Raw genomic sequence first — 22,911 nt, forward strand, 5'->3', positions numbered from 1 at the left:
AGGAAATATGTCTGAGTAAAAAAAATGGTTGAATTTAGTGCTTGAATTACTGTGAATATTATTGTTACTCTGTCAATGCAACAAACTTGTAAAAGTCAACAAAACACTGATGTGTAAATTTATTGGTATATATATTAACCTTAAATTTCTATGGATCTGATAGTCATGTTGTTGCAGCAGTGTCATGTACTGCTTTTAGAAGAATCTCATCACTCCCTGATCAACATTTGACCTTTAGGATTAGGAGTTCATGAGAGCGACAGCCTGGGGGAAGAAAGAAATTGTCTCTGTGCCGGCTGGTTTTGATGTAAGGTGCCTTGTAGCGCCTACCAGAGGGGAACAGTTTGTTGTCCAGGGTGTGAGGGGTCTCGTCTGCAAAGATGCTTCTTCTCCGTTTCCTGACAATGAACCGGTACAGGCCTTGGATGGCCCAGATGATCCTCCCTGCAGACTGGGTTGTCTGTTGCAGTTTGTTCCTGTGTAGTTTAGTGGCCGATCCAAACCAGACAGTCTGTCTAGTACAGGGAGGACATGCTTTCTTATTAATCAATGAATGCTGATTCAAACTCTTAACTTAAAAGTCTTCAATTCCATTTTCATTCATATAATCCTAGAGCTATTTTTGCACAAGGGTAACAGATAAGGTATTCAGACCTGTGAAGTGCTTTCATCAGCATCTGCATTTTCAGTTTTAAATAATTCAAAAATAACAGCCATTTAGTATGATTACAATAGAGGCTGTGATAGAGTAAATGGAGAAACTCTGTGCTCTGTCAACTGTAGAGCAGACACTGAGGCTTGAACATGCTGCTTTGGCAGCAGGTTTTCTTATCATTTGGGGACAGCAGTGAATCAGAAGGGTTCTACTTTTTTTTATAATAGGTCTGAAAAATTGTACAGATTATTACCTTCCTCCAATAGCGTTCCATATTAAGATCATTGGGAGCTGCTTCATTGCAGCCTCTGGCTTAGCTCCAGATAGACAGGTGGGTGGTCTTCTTGTACACAGTGTGAATTCTTTTGTTCCAACTACATGTGCCTCTCCATCAGTGGAAGCAGCTTTAATATTTACATTGTCCCCCCTCTCTTTCTGTGTGTAACAGTCCCTCAGGTATCTGTGGATGAATGGAATCACTTGAGAGAGCTGGTTTTGTTTGCATTGGAGATGCAAGAGACCTTTGAAGAGATTAACCGGCCCTCTGCCAAAACCTTTTAGATGTGTGTGGGTAAGTGGCTAAGTGGATGACTTCCCACACACACACACACACACACACACACACACACATACACATATAAAAGAAAGTATTGCTGATATGCACAATTTTCAAAGCTAATATCATTTTGTCTTTTTTAAAAATGTTGTCAAAAGAAAATTATTTTCTGCTCTGTTGGACTAAAAACAGCATGAAAACAGCATTACCCATGGGTCAGTGGTCACAGGTGTGATTTGTGCCACCAAGCTGCAGTACAACATCTGGTACAACAGTGAACCTGGCCAGCTGCATGGACAGCACAGGTGTCTGCGGATACATCCAGATACCTGAGGCGACACACAGGGAGACCTTTATTAAGGCGGAAGATGAAGACTTGATTTTTTTTACATCATGCCATTCATTTCTTTCACAGGTAAACAACCTTGGTGCTAACAGCACCTTCCAAAGTGTTATAAGGAATTTTAGCAAGGTTTAATTGAGTTGGTTAATGAAATAATGCACTGGGATTTAACTGCCAGGATGTCAGAAAAAAATTAAGCTTTATTAAAATGTTTACAAGAAAAGCAGTGATAAATGAGCCACTGATGTGGTGTTTGACAGAGCTTTGTCATTATTAAAATACCAATTATGAATTATGTCTGGCCAACGATTGTGATGCAGCAGTCCTCTTTTATTTACTCTTTTTGTTTCTTCACATGCCATTAAATTGCACATAATGTATATTTACTCAAAACGTCTGAAAACCTATTGTGTCTTTGATTTAACACTAACGGATGGGTTCAGTTAAAATGTCAAATTAAATTGGCTTTGTACAACCACACAGGTTTCTTTGGTATTTTTAGCTGATTAGCCCTCTTGTCAGAGTGCATAATTTATATCTTTGTTTATCTTTTGATATTTTCCCATCATACATCTTTAAAGGTGGGACGTGGAAAGTTACAGGTACATAAACATTTACAATTCACTGTATATAGAGGTTTACTACACTGGAACAAATTATTCCATAGTGCTACAACAAGAATACTAATTAAGGTCACTGGTCAAAGCCAGTAACACGATATGTTGTAGACCTCCTGTCACAGGAGACAGTTTTACTTCTCATAGTGGGAAAAACATTGATACTAGTAGCAATAATGATGGCTCTGTTCATTATAAAGTGTCACAGTAAGCCATCCTAGTGATTCCACGTGCACGGTATCATGGAAATTCAAACTCCGTTTAACAGAGAGGTTGAAAAAAGCTGTGTTGGGGATCAGCCGAGAACAGCTTAAAACGATGCTTGCTGCACACAAGTGACAGCAAATACTAATCAGCACAAGGGTTGAAGTCAGACTCAGCCCTATCCGTACAAGAAAAGAGGTAAACAAGGGGGCCATCTGCTGGAGAAAAAAATGGCAGAAATAAAAGCTAACAGAAGAGACATTTGTGCATGAAATGTGTTGATATTTATAAAGTGTAATTTCAAAAGAAGCCCTGAGCTTGAGCTTTGTCAAACACTGAATGTGACAAATCACTCCATAGCCAAATTGGTTTTGCTTCAACAGACTGTGACAACTCATCCTTAAATTACTTTATTCCATATTTCCAATTTTCAACATAAATGCCAAAAACACCTCCCAGGTAAACCAACACAGATCATGTTTTATTTCTTGATGCAACTTTGCTTCTTATTGTACCTCAGATGCGATCTGAAACATTTATTCATCCATCCATCTATAGCTATTCCTATTTAGGGTCACAGGGATCAGCTGGAGCCTATCCCAGCTCTCTTTGGGTGAAAGGCAGGGGTACACCCTGGACAGGTCACCAGTCCATCACAGGGCCACATAGAGACAAACAACCTCACACACTCACACTCACTCCTATGGGCAATTTAGAGTCACCAATCAACCTGACATACATGTTTTTGGACTGTGGGAGGAAACCAGAGTACCTGGAGAAAACCCACACAAGCACAGGGAGAACATGCAAACTCCACACAGAAAGGCCCCTGCTGGGTTTCAACCTTCTTGCTGTGAGGCAAGACTGCTAACATCTAAACCACCATGCTGCCTTTAAATCCTAATATTCTCTTTTTATTTAATTTTGTTATTTGTGGGGTAAAAGAATCTTTTCCTTGATGGATTCAAGTGGGACAACCTTTAACAGACTGAAATGTAACAGATTGTCATTTATTTATTTATTCATTTATTACCCTCAACAGTTTTTTCCCCTGACAGTCTCGACGATTTCTCCTGACTCGATTTATTCTGGCTGCGATTAGCGCGGGTTTTGTACGTCCGATTCACTGATCGTCTATTACGACAAACGGTTCACTCTGGGCTCGTCTTCTTGCAGATGCAGAAGAACATAACCACTGGATGAAGAAGAAGAAGAAATACTTTATTAATCCCCCAGGGGAAATTCAATTGTTACAGCAGTTATTTTAATTCAACGTTATTAAATGTAATAGTCCATCCATTATCTATACCCGCTTATTCCTTAACCAGGGTCACAGGGATCTGCTGGAGTCTATCCCAGCTCTCTTTGGGTGAAAGGCAGGGGTACACCCTGGACAGGTCACCAGTCCATCACAGGGCCACATAGAGACACACAAAGACAAACAACCTCACACACTCACTCCTATGGACAATTTAGAGTCACCAATCAACCTGACATACATGTTTTTGGACTGTGGGAGGAAACCAGAGTACCTGGAGGAAATCCACACAAGCACAGGGAGAACACACAAACTCCACACAGAAAGGCTGGGTTGCAAACCCAGGACCTTCTTGCCGTGAGGCAACAATACTAACCACTCAGCCAACAACTAAAATCTTTATTAAATAGTGTCAGGGAAAAGGTGACAGGAAATGAAGGAGAGAGACAACAAACATCCCCAGCAAGATTCAAACAGGATATGTTGGTCAAAAGTTAATTTTAATGTGTTTATATGCGCCGTTTGTTGTAACATATAGGTATTTATAAAATAGATTAGAAACTTGACACTTCGGTAAGTGCAGTTTCATAAAACACATTTAAAAATGAGTGTGAATCTTTCTTGTAGCGAGGTCCTGGTGGTTTGGTGGTGTTGATGTCGGGAAACCGCTGCGGAGTGAGACCTCTTTGGTTCTATCTCGTCTCCGCGCTGCCGTATAGCCACGCGGGCTTCGCCGCTGTGTGCGTGTAGTTGTTGTGGCTCGTCGTTCCCTCCCCTCACAGTCAATTCATTTCATTTTGCTTCCATATCAAACAGCTATGGCCGATTCTCAGGAGGACAAGCTGTACAAAGCTGAATATGCCAAAAGCGGCCGCGCTTCGTGTAAGAAGTGCAAAGAAAACATAGCCAAAGACTCCCTGAGGATGGCCATCATGGTGCAGGTAACCGAGCGACGTCTGGTCGCAGTTCATATGAAGAAACATACCCTCGTAGCTAGTTTACCACCAGGGTTACCTTCTGTAAACTGTGCGGTTTATTCTGCGTGTTTACGGAGTTTTAATCAGCTCAGTGGAGGATAAGATGATGTGGCTTATAGCTTGGTTCCAGTGCTGTAGGTTAGGCCCTCGTTAGCATTTAAATGGCTGACATTGTCTATTGAATCTTGTTCACAAAGAGCCTTTTTTTCTCGTGTCGGATTCTGTCGCATTCAGTTCCACACAAAGTTTATTGGTCCATGTGTGAGGCCAGGACTAAAGTAACAACTGTTCACACAGAGCAGATACCTCGAAAACATAAATCGCAGCAGCGTCAGTCCAGAATCTAAAATCTGCCTCTTCCCTGCTGAGGATAAGAGCCTGGAAGCTTCTTAAGTGACTTCACAAAGTCTCCTTACTCGTGGATCTGCCAAACATCATCATCATCGTCGTCGTCGTCGTCGTTTATCCTGTCTGCTCTGTAGGACGTATTTTCATTCTTCCTCATATTTGTCTTTGCTCCTTTAAAAGAAAGTGAAATTATAGCACACGAGACGTGGATCCATCTTGTGTGTAATTCTTACATTCAAGTTCTAATGTACTTTTTACTGGGGATGTTTGATGTGGAGTGGGTTAATGATGATATGGGCTTGTTTGTTTGCAGCGTCAGGGAAAATGACACCCCAGTAGAAATAAGTTTTGCCTTTTATTGTGTCAGAAATTACATTATTGGAGATGTCTGTGATTTTGTGTCGTCTTTCCTGAAAATTTTAAAATAAAGGTTGGTTAGATCCTTTAACTGTTCCCATATTTGTTATTTGTCCTCTAGTCTCCCATGTTTGATGGGAAAGTCCCCCACTGGCACCACTTCTCTTGCTTCTGGCAGCGAGCAGCGGCTCAGTCCACTGCTGACATTGCTGGATTTTCTGTCCTTCGCTGGGAGGACCAGGAGAAAGTCAAGAAGGCTATTGAAAGTGGTGGAGCAGCAGAAGGTCAGTACTTATCTTCAGACATTTTACAGACATCTCAGAGTATTGGTAAAATGACATAATGCCACACACAACAACATTTACTGGCCCCTTACTTGGCTTAATGTGATCTCAGGTCTCTGACATCTCATCAGAAAGTCACTTAAAATAAAATGTAAAAATCACTAAGATATAAGAAAGAAATTGCTGTCATCTCAGATATGGACATCTATAGCAGTTATTTACTTTTAGCAGTAGAAAACAAACACAGGTTTATGGAAAATGAATTCAGCGTCACTGGACCTCCTGCTGAATACCTTGAAATAAACAATATTTCTGCATGTATGAAAGTGAATGTTTTGGTGACCATGTGAATATTATGTCCTCAGAATCTTCTATATGTGTCCTTTTTTGTTATAATAATCATAATAACTACCTTCTCGTAGGAAAAGGGGACCAGAAGAGTGGTGCTAAGGGGGAGAAGTCCTTGAATGACTTTGCGGTGGAGTATGCTAAGTCGAACCGCAGCACATGCAAAGGCTGTGAGCAGAAAATAGAAAAGGTTAGCAGCCACTTTTACAAACTGCGAGTAGAGGAACAGTTAATATAAACACAATCGATGTAACCTTTGATTTAATTAGTAAATGTTGTCATTAGTTGCATCATATGCAATTGATTAGCTAAAGCCTTTAATTCTTTGGCCGTCAGGATCAGATTCGTGTGTCCAAGAAAACTGTGGACCCTGAGAAACCGCAGCTGGGTCTGATCGACCGCTGGTACCACACGGCATGTTTTGTGAGCCGCAGGGAAGAACTGGCCTTCAAACCTGAATACAGCGCTGCCCAGCTGAAAGGTTTCAACTCACTACGAGCAGAAGACAAGGAGGAACTCAAGAAGAGGCTTCCAGTGGTCAAATCTGAAGGGTGAGGGAGATCATATTGTATTGTGCAGGTTGAACTTTTAAGGTTTAGGAATGTTATCCATCTGCCATTTAATATTGACAGTGTTCAGTTTGCATTTCGGACAGCTGCAGCCTCTCTATTGTCACCACCAACCTCATCTCCCATTATTCTGCAGCACAAGAAAATTGCTTTAAAAGTGTCCCTGAAAGCCGTCATTGTGTATGCGTACAGGAAGGGGTTGACAGCGGAGTTTGCATGTGACAGGATGATGGCAGTGAGCAGAAGCTCTAGTGGCACAGGGCAGTGTGGACACAGGAGCAGGAAGCAGTTGATTATGTGGAGTGGGATCCAGCAGATCGTGAAGAGGAAAAGAACCAGGAAAAGCGAAGTGGCTGTTTTAATCTCCCGCCGCATGCTGGCCGCAGCCCTCGCTTGTCCCTCCCCTCTGCTGCTTTGCTCAGCTGCGATGCGTCTCAACTGACGCTTGACCATGACAAAGATTCGGGCATAGATGAGAAACATGATCACCAGAGGCATCAGCACGCAAGCAAAGAAGTTAAAATAGACCATATATGTCATGTCCACTACCAGGACAAAGAAACAGTACCCTGATTCAGGTGGGGTCTTATGCCAGCCCATCAGAGGCACGAGCCCAATGAGAAAGGCCAGCAGCCATGTGGCGAGGATCACCAGCACGGCGTTCTGAGAAGTCATCAGGATCTGGTAACGAAAAGGCATGAAGATGGCCACGTAGCGCTCCACAGCCACTGCGAGCAGGCTGAAGATGGAGCTCTGGGTGAACATTATCAAAACACTCAACATGAGCAGACACAAGTAGAGATTGTGACGTGGTAAACCGATGTCAGTCAGGATGGCACAGGGAATGGCGATGGCGCCCACACAGATGTCAGCAACCGCAAGCGAGACAAGGAAGTAGTTGGTGACGCTACGGAGCTTGCGGTTAAGGGCCACAGCAGCACAGACCAGTACATTTCCAACTGTGGAGAGAAAGGCAATAACGAGCTCAGCCACCATGTACGCTACATTAGGGGAGATCACCAGGTCGGCGGGCTGAGATGAAGGAGAAGGTGAGGAGGAAGTGACATTGGAGGAGGAAAGAGTTGAGGAGCTCTGGATCGGGGAAGACGGATGAGATGAATTTCTCGTTTGTTGGAAAGTGTAGAAGTTCAACTGTTCAGCCATGTTGTCCATAGTTGTTCTGAAGGGAGGAATGAGATTCAAGTTAGAAGTCAGGCTGCTCAGTACGGGGATGAAATGCATAAAAGACATGAAATTACTCACCAATCTGCAATCGGACAGTCTTGTTAAATGTAAGCGTCCTTGCTCAAGAAACTAACCAATCCATCGTCATTAGTCTGACAGCTGCCATCCTCATTTAGCGCGTCTACCCTCACATTAAAGATAGAATTCACACTTCTGTCGGAGCAAAGCTGGAAATCACTATTTTATAGAACTCCCTTCCTCCCCTTTGATGTCACTCGTTGTCTGATAAGGGATGTTTTTTCAAGTGTTTTTTACCCTCCAAATGATCACACAGAGACTGACTGCCGGCTGGTGGTCATTACAACATGCGTGCCTGTGTGTGCCTGGCCTCACGGGGAGCTAATACATTTTCCTTGTCAGGGCAGGATGGATGTTATCATCACTGACACCAGGGACTGTGGGAACATGCACCGGCTTGTGTGTGTGTGTGTGTTCATTAACTGATGGGGCTCTAATGAATTTGCCTAATGAATAAAGGTGTCAGATTCAGCCTTGTTTGTTCCTATTGTTGGTTGTTGGTGTCCCTGTTGACCTCATTTAGAAAGTTAATGTGGGTGTTTTTTCTTCACCTTCTTGATTATTATTATTTTTGCCCATGCTGAAAAAAAAACAGAACAATAAAAGTTTGGAGGAGAACTAGTTGAATATCCACTTGCTCTTACAGAAAACGTAAATCTGACGATGTGGATGGAGTATCGAAGAAACAGAAGAAGGAGGAAGAGGATAAGAAGAAAAAGCTGGAAGAGCAGCTGAAGGTACCTTCTGATTGTACAGTGCACATTACATTAACGTTTGCAGTCATGTTCTTAATACTTTGTGCTGTGTTTGTGCACTCTACAGAATCAGAGCCAGCTGATCTGGGGAATCAAGGACAAGCTGAGGAAATACTGTTCGATCAACGACATGAAGGAGCTGCTGATTGCAAATGGCCAGGAGGTTCCCTCTGGAGAGTCCAATGTAGGAGAAACTTGGTTCACTTTCCTTGCATCCTTACTGAAAAAAATACTTTAAATGTCAAAATGTTCTTTTTGAATTCAATTTATTCAGGTATTTTTTGTGTATTACCACATATACATATATATGTGGTAATACACATATACATATACACATACAGTGATATTTGTAAACAGAGTCCTAATGGATTTACAGTTTAAGTGTGGTTTTCTAAACAGGTGGTGGACTGCCTGGCCGACGGCATGGCCTTCGGTGCTCTTGAGCCCTGTAAGGAGTGCCAGGGTCAGCTGGTGTTCAAGGGTGACGCTTACTACTGTACAGGGGACATCTCGGCCTGGACAAAGTGTGTATTCAAAACCACAACACCACTGCGCAAAGACTGGGTTACCCCCAAGGTAGGTCACCTCATTTCAGTTTTTTTAAGAAGCGCTTTACCTGCTCAAAGCATTAGTTGTAGCAGTAGCTGGTAACATGCATTGGTTGTGCAGGAAAAAGCTGTGTGTTCCAATTATATTTAGTAACTGCTAATGGAATCTCTTGGTTTGTGATTTTAGGAATTCGGCGAGGTGTCTTTTCTGAAAAAATTCAAGTTTAAACGACAGGACAGGGTGTACCCCAAGGAGGCTCCCGCCAAAGCCAAAGCCGAACCTCTGGCGAGTGCTTCCAGTGCCCCAAATGAACGCCTGCCAGAGGGTGCACCTTCAGGTGAGAGAAGAAACTCAAGGAGAACGTTAATATCTTGAAAATATAATACATTTGTGTTTCATGTCTGTCTTGTATCCAGAGCTTGTGGTCTGATTCAGTTGATACAGTAAATTTAATTAATGCAATTAAGTCATTTTTTTATATATATATGTAACACATATCTAATAATATGTGTTTTTGTCTTGTAGACAAACCTCTGACTGGCATGAAACTTTTAGCTGTGGGCAAACTGACCAAGAACAAAGACGACTTGAAGGCCGCTGTAGAGGAGTTGGGTGGAAAGATTACCGGCACAGCCAATAAGGCCTCTCTCTGCGTCAGCACCAAGAGTGAGTAACTCTTCAGTTAAGGGAGAATTGCTAAATGAGACAATAAAGGTACCCACAGACAATATTATGTGTATTCTTTGGCTTCTTTTCACAGAGGAGGTAGAGAAGCTGAGTAAGAAAATGGAGGAAGTGAGAGACGCTGGCGTGCGAGTTGTCTCAGAGGATTTCCTCACAAACATCAAGTCGTCGGGCAAGGCTCTTCAAGAGCTAGTCTCCCTGCATGCCATCTCACCCTGGGGTGCAGAGGTCAAAGTTGAGGCTCAGGCTCCGTCTGCACCCTCCAAGTCGGGATCACTGGCTACCAAGAGCACAGGGAGGGTGAAGGAGGAGGAAGGTAAAAGATGTTTGTTACTGTGGTTAGTAGTTATGAAAATATGTTATGTTAATGTCACGTTTGAGAAGGGTGACTCAAGCAGACTTTTCATAGGTTGGCTCTTTGATGTATATATTTATCTACTATTACATCTGCTTTGTTACAGGTAGTAGCAAAGCCAAGAAGATGAAACTCACAGTTAAAGGAGGAGCTGCTGTGGATCCAGACTCAGGTACTCAGAAGTCCCCTGTCCCCCTGTTCTGTGTTTCTTATTCTTGTTATTGACAAGTTTGATCTCTTAGGTCTGGAAAACAGTGCCCATGTCCTGGAGCAGAATGGGAAGATGTACAGTGCCACGTTGGGTCTTGTGGACATTGTCAGAGGAACTAACTCCTACTATAAATTGCAGCTGCTGGAGGATGATGTACAGAAAAGGTCATTTTTGCTTTTTTTGGCCTAGTCATAAAGGCTATTTAAATCAACTTTCAGATCAGTAACATAGGCAACAGACACACACTTAATTTCCAACTTGACTTGTAACTTGATTTATGCTGTCTCTTAACATGTGAGCTGAATTGCACTAGAACAGTTTTATTTCTTCCATTAACCTGCCTCATCTCTATCCAAAGACTAAGACTTAATTTCTCTTCATGTGCAGGTACTGGGTGTTCAGGTCATGGGGCAGAGTGGGCACCACCATTGGAGGCAACAAGCTGGACAAGTTTCATGACAAGAACTCTGCCCTGGACAACTTTCTTGGTGTGTACAAAGAGAAGACGGGCAACGACTGGGGCTCCTCTAACTTCACCAAATATCCCAATAAGTTCTACCCACTAGAGATTGACTATGGACAGGTATGCAGAAACACACACAGAACTAGAAAGCATCCATTCTGTTTTCTTTGTCTGAATTGGATTTGATTTTTGTGTGTGTGTGTGTGTGTGTGTGTGTGTGTGTGTGTGTGTGTGTGTGTGTGTGTGTGTGTGTGTGTGTGTGTGTGTGTGTGTGTGTGTGTGTGTGTGTGTGTGTGTGTGTGTGTGTGTGTGTCGCTCGATAGGATGAGGAGGCAGTGAAAAGGCTCACAGCCACCGCTGGCACCAAGTCCAAGCTGCCCAAACCTATCCAGGGATTGATCAAGATGATCTTTGATGTGGAGAGCATGAAGAAGGCCATGGTAGAGTTTGAGGTAAGAGTTTATAAGATCATATGTGAGATAGAAAACATGTGACAGGTCGAGTGGCAGGATTGTTTTCTTTTGCAGCTAATTATAGTTTGGTTCTGAGGCAAACAAAAAGAGCTGCCTGGATGAATTAATTAAAAACATGTGTCACTCCAATACCAGTACATGCAAAATACTTTCATGTGTCCCATATACAGTCTGTACGTCTTATTTGTCCTTCAGATTGATCTCCAGAAGATGCCCCTTGGAAAGCTGAGTAAGAGGCAGATCCAGAGTGCCTATGCGCTGCTCACTGAAGTACAGCAGGTGGGACATCATCTGGACAGGTCAATGGAGAGAATGGATGAATGTAATTTGACACTGAATATATAATTTTTTTGTCATTGTAGGCTGTGTCAGATTGTGTACCAGAGGCCCAGATTCTGGATCTCTCCAATCGCTTCTACACTCTGATACCACATGACTTTGGCATGAAGAAACCTCCACTACTGAACAGCTTGGACTACATTCAAGTACGAGCACACATACTGAATCATACTATACAGATTTTTTCCTGTTTTGTTGTGTCACTAATAAGCTAAATGAGGAATTTAAAAATGTGGGCAAATGTGAACAATTTCCTGTCAAGGCTAAAGTGCAGATGTTGGACAACCTGCTGGATATTGAGGTGGCGTACAGCCTGCTGAGAGGAGGCACCCATGACACTGAGAATGATCCTATTGACATCAACTATGAGAAACTCCAGACCAAGATTGAGGTGTGGGGTGTAACTTTTTCATTATTTTACTCTAAGTCATGGACAGCATATAGGAATTGTGGAATTTTCCCATTTTCGTCAATAAAAATACAGTTCATCTTGGTCACAGTGCACATAACAAAGGGGTAAACTACAGTGGGCAATATGTTTATTTCACAGGTTGTTGACAAGACCACTAATGAAGCTGAGATCATTATGCAGTATGTTAAGAACACCCATGCTGCTACACACAACACATACACTCTGGAAGTGCAAGACGTAAGTAGGACAAATTATTTAAATTAGATGAACATTTTATTTGAAAATCTGATTCTGCAAGTGTTTGACGTCGGGCCTGTAGCCCCTTTTGTTGTAAGTGATAAGTGATCATCTCTCTGTGTTTAATGACTTTTTCTCATCTTTTAGATCTTTAAAATTGTTAGAGAGGGAGAACATCAACGGTACCGTCCCTTTGAGGAGCTACACAATCGCCAGCTACTGTGGCACGGTTCTCGCACCACCAACTACGCTGGTATCTTGTCTCAGGGTCTTCGTATTGCCCCTCCAGAGGCTCCAGTGGTGAGTAGTGAACAGAGTTGATGTTTGATGGGAACCAAAAACAGCAATTACATATGTTCCTAATAAGAAGTCAGTATCTCCCCCCGATAAATAACTGAGTTGACCCAAGTAACCTATCGCTGTCTGCTGCTTTTCCTCTAGACTGGTTACATGTTTGGCAAAGGTGTGTACTTTGCTGACATGGTCTCCAAAAGTGCCAACTACTGTCACACCTCCCAGTCAGACCCGGTAGGCCTCATCCTGCTGGCCGAGGTTGCTCTGGGCAACATGTGAGTCACATTCCTCAAATAATGCTATCAGCTTTTTCTCGGACTGTCTGTGATAATGACGTAAATTCATGTATTTTACTTTTTTAAATGCAGGCATGAATTGAAGAAGGCCTCACACATTACAAAATTACCAAAGGGCAAGCATAGTGTTAAAGGTGAGAAAATTTGTTGTGATTGGTGTATAGGCAACGAAATCCCCTCTAGATTATCGACCAAGTTTTTGAGACTGTTTTCTTTTTCACACCTTCATTTTTTTTTTTTCTTGGCAGGTTTGGGTAGAACTGCTCCTGATCCAAGCGCTACTATGACTTTAGATGGGGTGCAAGTGCCTCTCGGAAAAGGAGTCCACACCAACATTGACGACACAAGTCTACTGTACAACGAGTATCCTTTAATTCTTATCTCTTTGTTTCTGATTTTGACAAAGATGTGGCCAAAAGGCTTGCTTTGGCTTATAATAATTTCTGTGTAATGTGTAGAGGTATGCAGTGCTAAAATCAGTGCATCAGTCAATATGAATTGTTCTTGACGTTAATTAACAGTTGAGCTTTCATTGCAGTTTTACTCTTGCTAACATGAGAGGAAAACAGATTTCTTCACACAATGTTTTCTCCTTTTCACTGTGTTGGTCATATTATTTGTGTAGTCTTTCTTTTTCTTTTTTTTTTTCCTTAACCACTGTTCCTCCAGGTACATTGTTTATGATGTTGCGCAAGTAAACCTGAAGTATCTCCTGAAGATCAAGTTTAACTACCAGACATCCCTGTGGTGAGCGGGGCCATGTCTAGACCCTCTGCTTTGAAAACAAAGACCACTGTTGCCTCCAAATGCCTGGGCTTCATTCACTGCTTCAGAAGAATTTTGGCAAAGGAGTGATGGTACACCATACTTTACAATGGTTATTGAAAACTTCTAGTCACTTTATTGCTGTGTCACCAGGTTTCCCAGCTGGCAGCCTTCCTTAAATCCTTAAATAAAAAAAAAAGTATAAATCACAGCTCAGTACTGTAGTTGAAGCATGGTCCATACTAGATTGAAAGGTTTTGGTTTAGGCTTCAAATGCTAGAAAATTTTAGCAGTTTTCTTTCCCATGTGTTTTTTGTTTTTGTTTTTTTATTTTATTTGAGAAGCATCATCTTGATTACTTTATAAACGTGCTATAATTCAGGCATAGTCTTGCAAGTTTAGAAAGATTTTTTCAGTTAAGAACTACCATCTATAAACCTATGTTTATATTTTGCTAGTGTTCCCCAGTAAAGTAGCCACTGAGATGAACATTTTGTAGACTGTTCCTCTCAGAGACATTTTATGAGGCTTGACATGTATATATTTCTTTTTGTTGTTTGTCTCTCAAGTTGTCTTCCTTGCTGAAAATGGCAAAAAAATGTAATTCATGGTTATGTGAACTCTTCTGTAGTAGAAAAAACTGCCATGGTATGTTGTACACTTTTATTAGTGTCTTTCTCGCTTGCCTCAAGCAAAATAAATCATTGAGAGTAATTTTGTCGTGAATTGTTTTCTCCTATTAAACAATAGATTTTGGGGAAAATAAATGTAAATATGTGTTTTATGTGCCTGAAGCAGCATCTTTTGCCCAAACATTTACACATTAGACACTTGTCCTGCTTCGATGCCGTGTTTGAAATATGTTCCCTAATATTATCAAAAGAAACAATAACACTGAGTATACACTCACTTGGAAGAAGATTAAAAAAGTAATAGTTAAAATGATTTCTGCAGTAAGTGAGGCAGAAAACATTTCTCATTTGTGGTGGAAACATTAAGATCTGCAATATGTTGTATGTATTTTAAAGATAAAGCTGGCAAACTGAACATTTTGGAGAATTGCGGGCCAGCACAATGTCTAAGACACTGTAGACAACTTTGACTAGGCTGAAACATTACATCTCTACTGCTGGCAGTCAATTTGGCTTTAAACCTAAAGAAGGTATAAGCATATTTTTTATTATTAATGGCTTTGGCTGGATGTAGTAGGCCATTTTGTCTTACATTGTAAACATTTATATGCAATATCTGTCAACGCAGTTAGATGGATGTGGAAACGGTGTGTGATTGGTAATTCTCTAAATAACTACCTTCTATACATTGACGAGTTTTCTGACCATAAAGTGCCGGTCTTCAGCAGTTACTGAGGATTTGTTAACAAAATAATTACATAACATTTTGCCCAATTTTGACATCAAATATTGTTCTGAGAAGATGGTTATGGTTTTTAGAAGTAAGGAAGGCTGAAAATTAATATTGCCTAACTTTTTTTTGTGTTGCCTTTAAGAAATGTAATGAAAATGTATTTATAGGTCTTTATGTAACCAGTCAGCTATCAGGCATCAGGCAGTATAAAGGCATGTACAGTGTAAGTACAGTGTAAGTTATGTGCACAAACTAACATGAATTGTGATGTGAAGACTGCAAAGGTTTTTACAACCCCTGTATACTGCCCACCTGTGGCATATCCACAGAAAAGGCAGCATGCAGTCTGTGGCCTGTGATCACAGCCTGAGTTACTTTGCTTAAAGCTCCAATGAAACTAGTGCAATTTTGTCTGTAAAAGTTGGTTTAGCCACCTGCTCTGCTGTGATACTATCTAATCATTTTATTTTGTATGTACACTGGAACAGGAGTAGGAACATACCTTCCCATTTAATTTTTTTTTAACTTTTTTTTTTTTTTTTTTTTAGCTAAAGCACTGATCCAATTTCCAAAAATGTATGAAATCAGAAGGTGAAGTGCTGTATGTAACAATGGAGGGGATGCTGAGCCCAGTTTGTTCATATGAAATGGTTTTCCTAGCTTTTATCCTGAGTGTTTGTACGGAAAGATGGGTTTATAATGAGTGATGATGGCCACGTGTATAAATATGTGATACAAAGTCATTCTTAAACTCCCGGTTTGATAAATTATAGGGGTTTTATTTCTCAAATCGCCCTCCAGATTGCGTCCCGACCCAGAATGCATTTTGACAAGGTCTTTGAAAAAGCGGCGCGGCTAATTCAAGATGGCGGAGATGGACCAGCTGTTAGACGAGAGTGAGTAACAACACAAATTTAGGGAGTTTTGCATTGTGAACACACAACGGCGCTGTGCTAATAAAATACGTATTGGCCGATTAGTCCATACAGTTGGCCCATTACGGAATAATGTAAGTTTTTCGGCGGAGTTTATAAAGTCATGTTTTTACGGAAGGAGACACCGGTCTAACCAGGGCAGCTAACGCTTGTTAGCACCAGAGGCTAACCATAGCTAATGTTGGAGTTGAGCAAGTTACTTTAGCCCGACTGGGTAAACAAATAACGTTAGCTTAGCTACGAGCTAACCTCTGCTAGCCCTGTATCGTAAGCATTAATAACAAAAGGATTACTCTAAGGTCTTTATTGGCAAAGCACGCACGGCAGCTACTAGCTTTGTGTTTTGCTGGGTATAGTTTTTTAATCCTCCGTGACACCTTTTCTTATATTTAACGGTAGTTAGCGCAGGTTAACGTTACTTGGTAACCCCTAGTGTGTAATTGTGACAAGCTCCTGGAGGCAAACTAGTCAAGTTATCTGACTGCTGACAGTCAAAATAGTCAATTCACTCGAGTTGATCGTAGTCGGTGTGGCTGAATGTTAATGTTAATGAACAATACGACGTTAGCTCATTTAGCGCATTTCTGTGATATTTGTTGATATTGTGCCCGTGCTTGACAGCTCACATTGGAGGTAAAGGCCCAACCGAAACCACTAGCTGTGTTAAAAGTCCAGTTAACAAACCTGCTGTCAGGACAGTCGGTGTTAAATTAAAACTACAGAACAGTCCAATCATCCATTTTATCACGGGGACATGTTTAGTTACATATTTACAGGTTTTCTGATGCCATTGTCGTGATACTGTAGATTAATATAATTCAATTTGTCTCATTCCCCAGGCTCCTCAGCAGAGGCACTTGTCAGTCTGAAAGGTATATTCTTTATTTTTTGTTTTGGGGACTGTGTGCAAGTATTCTGTGTATGTTAGGCATAAAAATAAAATGTAACTACTTGGTTCATAAGCAATATTCTGGTTTTGATTTGATCTCGACTGTGTGTGTATGTGTATGTGTGTGTGTGTGTGTGTGTGGTCAGATATATTTATTCTTTTATTAGGCATCTCTGTTGACATTTGTTGTGAAGCTTATACCCACAGTCCTTACTGCCTGAGCATTATACCGTAACTGATACAGTGGAAATAATTGTCCTATGATTGATTTGATTGTCCTTAACTTTTTCCATTGCCGCTTTGTTCTTTTCTCTGCAAAGATTATTTATGTGTTGAAACTTAAAAGAAAATGATCTATTTCATTTTCATATGTTAGTTAAAACTAATTTGCATCTTCTGTGATTTAAAAATATCTTTGTTTGTTTTTTAGTGATTCACTTTGGTCTTATATTTTGTGTTTTTAAACTATTTTGAATGTATGCATTTTGAATGTGTTGCTGTTATTTTTTACAGAAGGCAGTTTGTCCAACACTCTGAATGAAAAGAACAGCTTCCCAAGAGCTCATAACACCAGGGGACGACATTCCTCCCTCACAATGGATACGGTAAGAGACATCATCTTAGACTTTAAGGATGATCTGATAGTGGAGTTACTGTTTAACATAGTATATTAAATAAAGAACACAAACCTCAGATTCTCAATTATTCATTATCATTGTCTGTTACTCATTGATTAAGGGGTTTTTCTTTTAAATGGATGTGTTTTTGATGTGATTAAATGGTCACTGTCCAGTGACCATCTTACCAGCTACGGTTGTGTTTCCCATGCATTTATCTAAATAGTTGAATTTGTACAACTTCATTGAGTTGTAATGTCGAAATGCATGTTCAGAACATATTTGAAATGGATATGCATTTCGTCTGTATTGGGTCTGGAGCAGATCTTTGTGTTTGTATTCCACTTTGCCTTGGAAATAAAGTTGTAAGTAATATTTCAGAATGTCACTGTTGCAATTAGCAACTCTTTGGTCCAACGCTTTAGAAATTAGCGTAGTAAATAGCACCCTCCCAATCAACCAGAGTGGCGTGATTGAATAGGATATTCTCATCTCACCAGAAAGCATAAATCTTTGTATCAGAAATGCATACTCTGCATTTTTTGCTGAGTTAGCCTAAAGTTCACAGGAATTATCCTGAATAAAGAAAAAATGTTGTTTGCACATGTGCCTGAATACATAACCGACTGTTGCCTGGAAGATCGCATTGATTAAACCATATTTTCTGCACACAGAAGGCAAACCTGGGGGTCTGATTTTTTTTCTTGTCTACATAAATTAATTTTGTCTTTAGTTATCAAAGAAAAATACACATAAATATTACTGACAGCCAAGAAAAGGCATTTATTCTTGCAGCATTAGTGGCACTATTCAGAAATGTCTGTGCACATTTGTCTTTCTAGCCCACACGGAGCTCAAAGAGGAGCCGTTTGTTTCGAGAGGAAGATGAGCAGCCACAACGTCTCCCATCCAGATCACCCCGGAGGAGCCAGAGGGTCACCACCACACCACAGGTAAAGGCTATACAACATGACTGAAAGTCATAGTAAAAAAATGAGTAATAATCTGTTTTTTTTCCCAGTCTCACATTGTCGGAGTTTTGTGGCTTCTCGTATAAAAAAGCTAAGGCATAAGCAACCCTTTAATCCTGTGTTCTGTGTTTTCACCTGGAGTCTTCCTGTGGTTTGTTGTTTGAATGTTTTAAATGTACTGTATTTGTATGTAGGAATAACAGTTGTTTTAATATGTTTATTTACAGAAGTTTTCTAATGTGGTGACACCAGATAAGAAGGCCTCCCAGAAAATAGGGCTGAGGTTAAGAAACCTCCTAAAACTACCAAAAGCTCACAAATGGTGCATCTATGAATGGTTTTATTCCAATATTGACAGGTAAAGTTTAACTTTCACTCTCAAAAGATAATAATAGTCTTAAGTGCACATTAATAGAAGGTAGAAGAAATGATGCTGCTTACACATAAGTGGTCTGACTTCTGCTGCCACTATGTTGAGTGCAGAAGTTAAGGCCAAGAGCTGCAGTCAGAGCTTATACAACATCTTGCAATTTATCTTCTATATCAAAATGACATTTATATTCATGAAGAAAACACAGACACATGCAACTTATTTTTATACTAATTTTATTACTATTAAAGTGACTCAGTAATCCAAACAATGTTACAATATGCCTATGCCCCCAGAGCTTAATAAACCTGATTTTGATCAGCTGCAATGAATTTAAAGTTTTAATTTTGTTTCTTTTTCTTTTTCACTGTATCCCCCTTTTCTTTTTCATCCTCTCTTCCAGGCCTCTTTTTGAGGGAGACAATGAATTCTGCTTGTGTCTCAAGGAGTCTTTCCCTAACCTGAAAACAAGAAAGCTGACTCGAGTTGAGTGGAGTACAATCAGGAGACTGATGGGGAAACCAAGACGGTAAGTTAGAATCTTTACACCTCTATACAAAATTTTAATTTAGAATGTTTCCTGCCCATTTTTGTGATTTTTTTTTTTTTTTTTTTTTGTATTTTTAATTGTGTTCTCTGTGTAGTTTCATAACCTAATGTCCTTAAAGACACAATATGTGGGAACAAAAGAGAAATTTTGCTTCAGCACTTTGCTGTGTGGTCCTGTTCAGGTGTTCATCAGCGTTTTTTGCTGAAGAGCGAACAGCGCTGAGACACAAGAGGCAGAAAATCCGCCTCCTGCAGCAAAGAAAACTGTCCGATGTGTCGAACTGTAAAGATCTTCCTGATGAAATCCCTCTGCCTCTCATCATAGGAACCAAAGTCACTGGTAAGACTGTCCTAATTACATGTTATTGTGAGGAAGTTATTGTGAATTTAGTCACCTTCAATGATATACAAAGTAATCCAGATTAGATTTTCAGTACCCGCCTGATGTCCTGTTAAGACAACTTGGCTTGTCCAATTTTGTTAAATTGATCCATTTCAGATATCCAGATATATTTATAAATATTTAATAAATAAATAAGAGAACTGGTAAAAATGAAAGTAGCATGACTGCATCATTATGAATTGATCATTTGATCTAAAAATCTGTACTTGATGGCATAAGATATCTGGAGCTGTATGGTTTTAACTGTTCTAATTCTGATCCTCCTTTCGTTCGGCAGCTCGACTCCGAGGTGTTCACGACGGGTTGTTCACAGGGCAGATTGACGCAGTGGACACCAGCGCTGCCACCTATCGTGTCACCTTTGATCGCAGTGGCCTGGGAACACACACAGTGCCTGACTATGAAGTCCTGGTAAGATTTGCTCCAGTAACACCTCTGAGTGTTGAGAAGGCAAATGTAATAACTTTAGTTAATCTGTCTTTTATTTTTACCACACATACATATGATAATGTTGACTAAGCAAAAATTGTGAAACAAGAAACTGTCAAAATTTAAGTTGTACAATAGCTGATTTCCATTGAGGGGGTTTCATCAACTGTTTTTTCCAGAGCAATGAACCCAATGAGACCATGCCCATCTCAGCCTTCGCTCAGAAGCACCGAACAACACGCTACATGCAGAACCTTATGACTCCACCCCGAGGGCCATACCCGTCCGCTACCACTCCTGTCCTCATGGTAATATGAACCCAAATGTAATGACAGCTTTATATGCCCTGTCTCATCACTTGCCCCCATACAAGCATAATCAGGTCTCACAGCTGTAAATGATTCTTGGTGTTGGTTTAGTCTTTTTCTCTAAATAGCTTATGAGGATGGATGATTCCATCATCTGACTTTTGCTTAACAGGACAGTGACCCTCTCATCACTCAGTCGCCATGGAGGAACAAACTGCTCGGTGCTGAGGGAGATACTCTGGGAGGATTTCCTGTGAAGTTCCTGGTTCAAGTGGTAAAGACTTTTGTCAAATTGAAAACTAAAAGGCGACATCCTAAAACTGACCTTTTGACTTTTGACAAAGTCTTCCATTTTTCTGTGACTAGACAAGGCTGTCCAAGATCCTCATGATTAAGAAAGAGCACATCAAGCACTTGAAAGAAATGAACACAGAAGCAGAGAAACTGGTACAGTTATTGTAAAAAGTTGCATCAGAACATATAAAATATCTCTGAGATGCATAAATCAGGCCTAACCGAAACTGTGCCTGTGTTGTTATGTTCAGAAGTCGTATTCGATGCCTATCGACCTAGACTTCCAGAAGAGATATGCCACCACAGTCCTTGAGCTTGAGCAGATCAATAAAGATCTGAACAAGGTGCTTCATGAAGTTCAGCAGTTCTGCTGTGAGGTAAGTCAGTGGATACACACTAAATTGAACAGTTCTATTTAAGGTAATAATCACTGTGTGTTCATCCAGCTTGCTCCAGACCAGGGCATGGTACCAGCTGACCATCCCACAGAGCTGCGGCGGCGTTGTGAAGAGGAAGCCCAGCAGATGGTGCAGATGAGCAACTCCTTAAAGGATGGACAGCAGAGTGTGACAAACAGCGGTCTCACACACCTCATCTCACGCCTCACTGCTCTACTCCTACAGATCAAGGTAGAGGACCTACCGTCATTCAGCTGCCTCTGCTGCTCACATTTCTTAATGTATGTTTGGATGGTTCAAGATGTTCTCATCGGGTTTTTATAGGATAAAAGTTCAGTCATGCATTTCTGTGATAAAACAGCTTTTATGTGCATTAATTCATAAGGATTTTATGGTATTTTTACATACAACATATTTGTCACAAATTAGTGAGTTCCACACATACTCTGCAGCAAAGTCAAAACTTTAACTGTCCTCTGTCATGAACAGATTTTTACTGCACTAACTTTTTGATTGTTTATTTTTTCTGGCTGGTTTCAGTGTCTGGCAGATGGAGGTGACCTGAATTCATTTGAGTTCAAATCCCTAACAGATTCCCTTAATGACATTAAGGCATCAATTGATCCCTCCAACCTCAGGTAAATGACCCTGCAGTGTTTTATGAAACTGGCTGTATTCATATTATAATGAATGTGATATGTATTCTTTTCTGTTAATATGCATATCACTGGTTGTCTCTTCCAGTTGCTTCCAGAACAACGTCGAGATCCACGTGGCACACATCCAGAGTGGCCTTAGTCAGCTGGGCAATCTGCACGCATTTGCTGCCAACAACACCAATGCAGTCTGAGTACCTGTGTCATCCTCCCTACACACCAATGCATGCACACACACACAGAGCTGTGGTCCATTGATATTGCCTTTTGAGAGGGTGCTTTCAGTTCATCTCTCAGCAAACTTGGAACACATGTTTGGATGTGGATGTTGTGGACCACCTCTACACAACCTGAATTTGGATGTCCCAGCGACATCCAAAAACAACCCAGGTTCCTGAAGCTTTGTGTTGAAGGCAAGGAGGATGTCGAGTATTTTACCCACCTGTTTTATTGTATAAAAATGTTTGTGCACCTAACTGAACACAAACCTGAAAGTCTTTGTTGCCACAAATCCACATCTCCAAACTGTCAGTGGTTATTTATTGGGTTTATGTGCCAAGCATTGATTCTTACAGTTTTTATAGTCCATATTTATTTATTTTTGAGTAGGTGTGTATGGTTATGAAACGCTATTTTGCTATCTCTTAAGTTTCCCTCTGTAAGTGTTGTGTTCTGTTGCTCCTCTGATGAACAAAGAGGGAATCTAAAGAATGTTTTATAAAATTGTTTATTGTAGATAATTGTACAATATCTCTGATTACTAGGACTATTGTCAACATTTCTGCTGTATATTCAGAAATGGATTTTGTAATTTTGTGTGCACTAAAAAGAGATTTTGGTATTTTTTATAAAGGAGAACTCTGGGGTTTGGATGCCTTTTACTCCCTTAGATGATCTTAGCAGTTTCACAGTTGGCATGGCTGTTGCTGCAAACCCCACACTAAGCCTACATCACTGATGTACTCTTAATATTCACGTCAACAGTTGTTTTCCTAGAGACTCTCCTTTTTCAGTTTTGTATAGTTGTATATGAAAATTCCTCATTGCAATTGTATATAAATGTTTGTCTTTTTATATTAAACATAATATTCCAAAGCAGGATTTCATCTTCTAGT

General features: G+C 40.5%; 3 protein-coding genes across 6 annotated transcripts; 2 read left to right on the forward strand and 1 right to left on the reverse strand.

Moving 5' to 3' along the window:
• The first annotated feature begins 4,264 nt into the window (after positions 1 to 4,264).
• Positions 4,265 to 14,379, forward strand: parp1 (poly (ADP-ribose) polymerase 1). Its single transcript, XM_026319256.2, has 23 exons — positions 4,265 to 4,574; positions 5,437 to 5,599; positions 6,022 to 6,137; positions 6,284 to 6,498; positions 8,426 to 8,516; positions 8,602 to 8,718; positions 8,934 to 9,110; positions 9,270 to 9,420; positions 9,609 to 9,749; positions 9,844 to 10,083; positions 10,229 to 10,294; positions 10,365 to 10,497; positions 10,721 to 10,916; positions 11,120 to 11,248; positions 11,465 to 11,548; positions 11,632 to 11,754; positions 11,871 to 11,999; positions 12,159 to 12,257; positions 12,405 to 12,557; positions 12,699 to 12,826; positions 12,920 to 12,981; positions 13,096 to 13,210; positions 13,517 to 14,379. Exons 1-23 carry the CDS (start codon positions 4,452 to 4,454, stop codon positions 13,596 to 13,598), a joined length of 3,033 nt encoding a protein of 1,010 aa, XP_026175041.1. The 5' UTR covers positions 4,265 to 4,451; the 3' UTR covers positions 13,599 to 14,379.
• On the reverse strand, positions 6,583 to 7,540 carry adorb1a (adenosine receptor B1a). The gene has a single exon (XM_033325073.1). The coding sequence runs from the start codon at positions 7,510 to 7,512 to the stop codon at positions 6,583 to 6,585; it is 930 nt and encodes a 309-aa protein (XP_033180964.1). The 5' UTR covers positions 7,513 to 7,540.
• A 1,442-nt stretch (positions 14,380 to 15,821) lies between the features above and the next one.
• On the forward strand, positions 15,822 to 22,902 carry lin9 (lin-9 DREAM MuvB core complex component). 4 transcript variants are annotated; one of them, XM_026319490.1, is made up of 15 exons: positions 15,822 to 15,873; positions 16,752 to 16,784; positions 17,315 to 17,406; positions 18,261 to 18,371; positions 18,617 to 18,747; positions 19,163 to 19,288; positions 19,491 to 19,648; positions 19,989 to 20,122; positions 20,320 to 20,448; positions 20,621 to 20,722; positions 20,815 to 20,895; positions 20,994 to 21,119; positions 21,189 to 21,371; positions 21,681 to 21,778; positions 21,885 to 22,902. In XM_026319490.1, the coding sequence occupies exons 1-15, from the start codon at positions 15,843 to 15,845 to the stop codon at positions 21,988 to 21,990; spliced, it is 1,641 nt and encodes a 546-aa protein (XP_026175275.1). In that variant the 5' UTR covers positions 15,822 to 15,842; the 3' UTR covers positions 21,991 to 22,902. The 4 variants fall into 4 exon arrangements, with proteins under 4 accessions (XP_026175275.1, XP_026175272.1, XP_026175273.1 ...); XM_026319487.1 differs by having other exon boundaries at positions 15,837 to 15,873; positions 18,620 to 18,747; XM_026319488.1 differs by lacking the exon at positions 15,822 to 15,873 and adding an exon at positions 15,875 to 15,986.
• Positions 22,903 to 22,911: the final 9 nt, after the last annotated feature.

Source organism: Mastacembelus armatus, chromosome 24, assembly GCF_900324485.2.
Source record: "Mastacembelus armatus chromosome 24, fMasArm1.2, whole genome shotgun sequence".
NCBI classification, from domain to species: domain Eukaryota; kingdom Metazoa; phylum Chordata; class Actinopteri; order Synbranchiformes; family Mastacembelidae; genus Mastacembelus; species Mastacembelus armatus.

What these genes read in the sequence shown, in the direction of transcription:
- parp1 (XM_026319256.2), top strand. Translation starts at nt 4,452, where the DNA reads ATGGCCGATTCTCAGGAGGACAAGCTGTACAAAGCTGAATATGCCAAA. An exon ending in CCAGTGGTCAAATCTGAAGG is followed by an intron (nt 6,499 to 8,425) that starts GTGAGGGAGATC and finishes TTGCTCTTACAG; the next exon opens with AAAACGTAAATCTGACGATG. An exon ending in ACACTCTGGAAGTGCAAGAC is followed by an intron (nt 12,258 to 12,404) that starts GTAAGTAGGACA and finishes CTCATCTTTTAG; the next exon opens with ATCTTTAAAATTGTTAGAGA.
- adorb1a (XM_033325073.1), bottom strand. Translation starts at nt 7,512, where the DNA reads ATGGTGGCTGAGCTCGTTATTGCCTTTCTCTCCACAGTTGGAAATGTA.
- lin9 (XM_026319490.1), top strand. Translation starts at nt 15,843, where the DNA reads ATGGCGGAGATGGACCAGCTGTTAGACGAGA. An exon ending in GGGTCACCACCACACCACAG is followed by an intron (nt 18,372 to 18,616) that starts GTAAAGGCTATA and finishes GTTTATTTACAG; the next exon opens with AAGTTTTCTAATGTGGTGAC. An exon ending in TGCCTGACTATGAAGTCCTG is followed by an intron (nt 20,123 to 20,319) that starts GTAAGATTTGCT and finishes TGTTTTTTCCAG; the next exon opens with AGCAATGAACCCAATGAGAC.